Source organism: Sinocyclocheilus grahami, unplaced genomic scaffold (assembly GCF_001515645.1).
Source record: "Sinocyclocheilus grahami isolate Dianchi unplaced genomic scaffold, SAMN03320097.WGS_v1.1 scaffold382.1, whole genome shotgun sequence".
NCBI lineage: Eukaryota > Metazoa > Chordata > Actinopteri > Cypriniformes > Cyprinidae > Sinocyclocheilus > Sinocyclocheilus grahami.
Window position 1 is genome coordinate 786,873 of NW_015505561.1, and position 5,119 is coordinate 791,991.

A 5,119-nucleotide genomic window follows, 5' to 3' on the forward strand; every position below is an offset into this window, starting at 1 on the left:
TTTCTGGAGTTTTATTTTAGGTTTTGATGTCCTTAAGAATATATATTTGCAGTACAAGTACCAAAAACCATCTCAATATATTTTTACAGCTCCACTCTCAGGAGCTCTGCTGAGAACAGGTCGATTTTGCCTTGTCTAATTAATATTCATGAGCCTCTCTTCTGATTGGCCTGTTTCTTGAGTGACGCACGGCCAGGCCAAACACAGGTAACTAGGGTCAGCAAAACAAAGGGGAAACTGGAGGCAGCCCATTCAAACCAGCGCAGATTCGGCTACATAAGGAGCTTAAAATATAATCTTGTTGTGATGTTGGGTGCCAGAATCGACGTAATACAGCCTCAAATTAGAAATTTGATCGCATATTTGCTGCCACTGCCAGACAAAAAAAGCGACGACAGCTGTGGTTAAACGCAATAAAACGAGCGGACTGGACAGAAACGATCGTCAAAAATACACTTCTTATCAGAAAAGGTTCAATATTGTATTTTGTTGTTATGGGCGTGTCTACAGATTTCTTGCCATATGTCTATGTTTCCTGCATCTCATGACTATATCGTGTATGAAAATGTCTGTGCGCATGTGTGTAAAACAACAAACTGACGATTTATATATATAATCATGTAATTGTATATACATTGTTGTGATTAATTGTGGCTGGAACAATAATGTAGCTGTAAAAATAGTTGCCTGCTGAAATTTAAATGTTGGTGACTGTGTAGTTCTGACGTCAACTTTTTACGGACGTCACAATGGTTCATGAAAAATAGCTAGAACTTTATGCAGGCTGTGTGCCTTTTACTGTGAACTGACTGTTTTGAAACTTATATGGTAGTTAAATAGCCCCTAGACCTCAGTTATCGTGAAAAAAAGCCAGGAAATTTCAGTTTTGACAATATGGGACCTTTAAACTTCAGTATAACGTACCAGGAGCTTTGACTGCCACAGGATGTCTTGGGGGCACAACACTAGCCGCAGGTCTGAACCTCTGAGGCGGTTCTGCATCTACTCTGCGCATTTTCTTCTGGAGAAAAGTGGGGATGCTTTTCCATTAAATATATTCCAAACAATCCAAAGAAGAACATTTGTGATAAAAGCACAAGGAAAGGAAATCTGTACAGACTAAAAACAGACCTGCGCAGGCTGCTGTTGCTCCCCATCGGAGCTGTTGGTGTGAGCCCGTTTCCCAGACATGACAGGGAGAAGGGATGCTGTATTCTGCAGAGCAACCAAGAGAAAAACATGAACAGACTTTCATGACCGTAGAGCTAATGAGAGATGTGCAATTCAAAACAAAGCAGTAGTAGTTTCAGAATAATGCATTTAGCACTCAAACTAAATTGCTGATGAGGTGCATACTATTTTGTACTGAACAGCAATAACAAGTAGCTTGGGCTGCATACTGCATCTACTTAACATCTTTCTCGTCGCTTTGGCCTTCCGTCCACACAGAGATGAGGCTTTTGTCAAGGAAAACCATAACGCGTGTTTAGTCATGCGACGCATACACTACAAATGGATATGTTTATACACGAATTTAACGTTTTCCGACGTTTCAGTGTTGATGAGAAACTTGGAAAACTCTTGAAAACGCTAGCGTCGACGGAGAGAAAAACGAAAACGCCGTTTTCAAATGCTTCAGGATTAATGGAGACGTTAGCCGTTAAGCATTTCCAACGGTTTATAATCTTACCTCTTTGTTCATGGTGTGTAATTCTTCTTCAAGGCAAGCCCGAGAAAACACAACATACACAAACGTTAACGTCATTTAGTCAAATAACTGTGCCATTCAAGTGCATATTTAAATTAATAAACTCAAAATCACCAATAAACACATTGTATTGACGAAAACAAACAGTTGCTGAAATATAACGCCATTCACGTAACTTTACAAAATACAATAAGCTTTATCTGAACATCGAGAAATAAAGCATAACTTATCATACTTACAGTTGACGTATATAAATAAACACATAACAACAAACCTTTTATACAAGGACTGAGAATTACACGTGAAGAAAAACAACACACACCAGCGCAAACACTTCTCGCAGCCGTTTGAACTTCAAATTTAAATTCAGCTTGTGGTCGCTTTACCAGCTGATCTCTCATTGGTCGGATCGGAACCAATCAATACAAGGCATTCAAAAACTCCCGCCCAAAATGGGCGGAGAAATGGGTCCTATGGCTAGTTTATGAGTTTTCAGAGTTTGTTTTTATATATTTATTTATTTTATTTAGCACATAACATTCACAGGGGATACATACAACAGAAATATTGTTTGAAAGAACAATATGTGACTCAGGTTAATGCAAAGCAATAAAATACACAACAACTGGAATACAAAACACAGTAATATTCTACTAAAATAATCAGGACAAAAAAAATAATAAATAAAAAGAAAAAACAAATAGACGAATACTTAGCATAAGCATCTAAAATAATAAACGAATAAACGAAAATAAATAATTACACATAACGATGTCCACTTCAAAGATGAACCGGGAGGTAACCCTTACACTGACTGAAGACATTCTTTTCTCATCAATACGCTTGTTTCAGCAGCTTTCTTATTAAGTGATGAGCAGAGGATGATTGTTGAATGATTTTGTAAATGTGCTGAGAGATTTATAGACATACATATAACACAGAAAAGCATAGACAGGTCTTCTTTTCCATAACAGCCTTTATTAAAGTGTGTTTTTATTTGTCTAAACTGCAAAAAGAAAGCAGTACAATTAAATGTATAGGAAACATTTTAAAAAGGAATGATTAAAAATACATTATATAAAGAATAAGTACTTACACAAGTAAAATAACAGGTTGTAATACAAATATAAAGCATAAAAGGCACAAAAGGGGGGTGGAGGGGTGGCTTTATTAGAGTGTGTTTTTAACTTATTTGTCAAATCTGCAAAAAGACAGCAGTACAATTAAATGTAAACTTTAAAAAATGTTTTATTTAAAAATACATTATATAAAAAAATAAGTATTTAAATAAAATAGCTTGTTGTAATACAAATATAAAGCCACAAAATAAAAAACAGCTATTAAATGCACAGTATTAAAGCACCACATATCTACAAGAATTGAAAAGGCACTCATATTTCATAGAAATTTCCATATATATATATATATATATACTCATAAAATTGATGAGAGGTGGCGATTTCTTATTTCACAGTTAAACGTAAAACGAATAACATGCACTTTATGACTTTGATAAAATGTAAATTACAATGACACAAATCCATTTATTTGTGAACATTATTTTTGGAGAAAAATACATGACCTCACATGCCGGAAGTGATTTTGGTGGCAGGCGTGCGATCATTTTGACCTCATTCACCGGAAGTGGAGTCGCGCGGAGTCGGACAGCCCTTCGCGAGAGAAAAAAATAGAAAAAAATTGAGGGGGAAAAAAAAATCGGTGAATCCAAGGGGTTCGGGCGGATTTGGACGAAGTTTCCGAACTGTCCCGGCCCGGAGGAGCCCTGGGGGTTGAAAGGGAATCGCCAGCACCGGTAATTAACACAGAGTTATAAGTCAATTGTGAATTCTTTCTCCAAATTTGAGCAACTCACGCGGGCGCTTCTCGCCGTCTCGCCAGCCGGAAGTCTGCATGAAGCTGCGGCTCTCTCGCATTGGCGTCGACGGGTTTTTTTCTCTCTTCGGTTTTTTTTTTTTATCCTCGAGTTTTTTTTCTCTCTTTTATTTTCTCAGTGAGACTAACCGAGAGAGGGATGGAGGCATAGGGGCATTATTGTTTGCAGGCGGAAGTTTACATGTTGCATAGCTTTTAGATAGTGCTTCTTTCTTCGCGTGCATAACAAAAGCTGACATTTTAATGGAGGCTGGTTGAGGAAGCCCTGATATCATTAATGGATGGTTTTGTGCCTTTCCAGCTACCTTTCCTGATGCATATGCTGTTAACATTGTCCCATTAGATAGAAACATGCCAAATGAGCTGTCATTGCAGCAAAACACGCATGCAACCATTAAAAAATAAATTAAAACGCGACGTTTTCGCTTCCATTGATATAATTTAGGCGTGCATACGAAATTAAAGACTATGTCAGAAGTTGACTAAGAGGTCTGCACATTTGCTTTGGTTTTTTTTATGTGGTTATTTTTATTCTGCATCTCTCGTGCATGCAAATTGTGTGTGTTTAAAGAAAATGAATTATTAAAAAAACGTCAAAGTGTTATGTTTTATTTTACCCTTTTTATAACTGTTTTCTTTCAAATTTATACTAATTTAGCACTGCTGGAAAAAAAAGCTCCGCTGGTTCCTCAGTGTGGTCAGGATGGTATGCTGGCTGGTTTAAAGGTGCCATGAAACTTGATCTGTTTTCTAAATGCATATTACAGATTCTATTGTAAACAGGTCATCTGTGTATGTGTTTGTAATGTGTAATCAAAATGTCATAAAACTGGACCCTCAGGTGAAAATGACAGACTTTTCTCTGGAGACATATGCAGGACTTCTCCAATCATTAGTCCACCTAAACCCCACCCCCCCACAAGCTCACATTCATGTCTTCTGTTTTGAGTGCAACGCCCACTCAAAATCCAGTCAACAGCCCATGCATAGAACTAAATCCCACCCCTACTTTTTTTGAGATGGTCCTCACTGCAGAACACAAGATCCAGGGGGCAAGATCCAACTCCTCCCACCTTACATATACCTAAACCTACCAGTCTCCACCCCCTGATCCCTAAACCCACCCATCTCCACCTCCTAGATGTGGATCCAACCCCGCCCCCTGGATCTTTGTTCTGCAGTGAGGGGCTACTGCATTTTTTGTTTTTTTGGTAATCTGATACATTTCGGACCAGGGTTATTATTGTTATAATTATAATAATTCCTAATGGGAAATTTAAACCGCAAAGATGGCACAGAAGCATTTCTGAAATGGCATTTAGGTGTCTTTTCACACTGTTTAATGCTTCTCAGAGGATGAATTAAAGGGATAGTTCAACCAAAAATGAAAATGTGATGTTTATCTGCTTACCCCCGGGGCATCCAAGATGTAGGTGACTTTGTTTCTTCAGTAGAACACATATGATGATTTTTAACTTTAACCGTTGCAGTCTATCAGTTCTATAATGCATGGCAATG

General features: G+C 37.7%; 2 protein-coding genes across 2 annotated transcripts in view; one reads left to right on the forward strand and one right to left on the reverse strand.

Moving 5' to 3' along the window:
- kifc1 (kinesin family member C1) overlaps positions 1-2,071 on the reverse strand; it is a 10,553-nt gene extending 8,482 nt beyond the window's left edge. The window contains exons 1-4 of the mRNA XM_016230997.1: positions 1,983-2,071; positions 1,691-1,716; positions 1,132-1,215; positions 925-1,021 (exon numbers count right to left, since the gene is read on the reverse strand). Coding sequence (XP_016086483.1) covers positions 925-1,021; positions 1,132-1,215; positions 1,691-1,702 — 193 coding nt within the window. The 5' untranslated portion in view covers positions 1,703-1,716; positions 1,983-2,071. The remainder of the gene's footprint in view (positions 1-924; positions 1,022-1,131; positions 1,216-1,690; positions 1,717-1,982) is intronic.
- A 1,097-nt stretch (positions 2,072-3,168) lies between these two features.
- Positions 3,169-5,119, forward strand: part of LOC107549826 (zinc finger protein 384-like) — an 18,452-nt gene continuing 16,501 nt past the window's right edge. The window contains exon 1 of the mRNA XM_016230998.1: positions 3,169-3,521. The gene's annotated coding sequence lies outside the window, so the exon portion shown is untranslated. The remainder of the gene's footprint in view (positions 3,522-5,119) is intronic.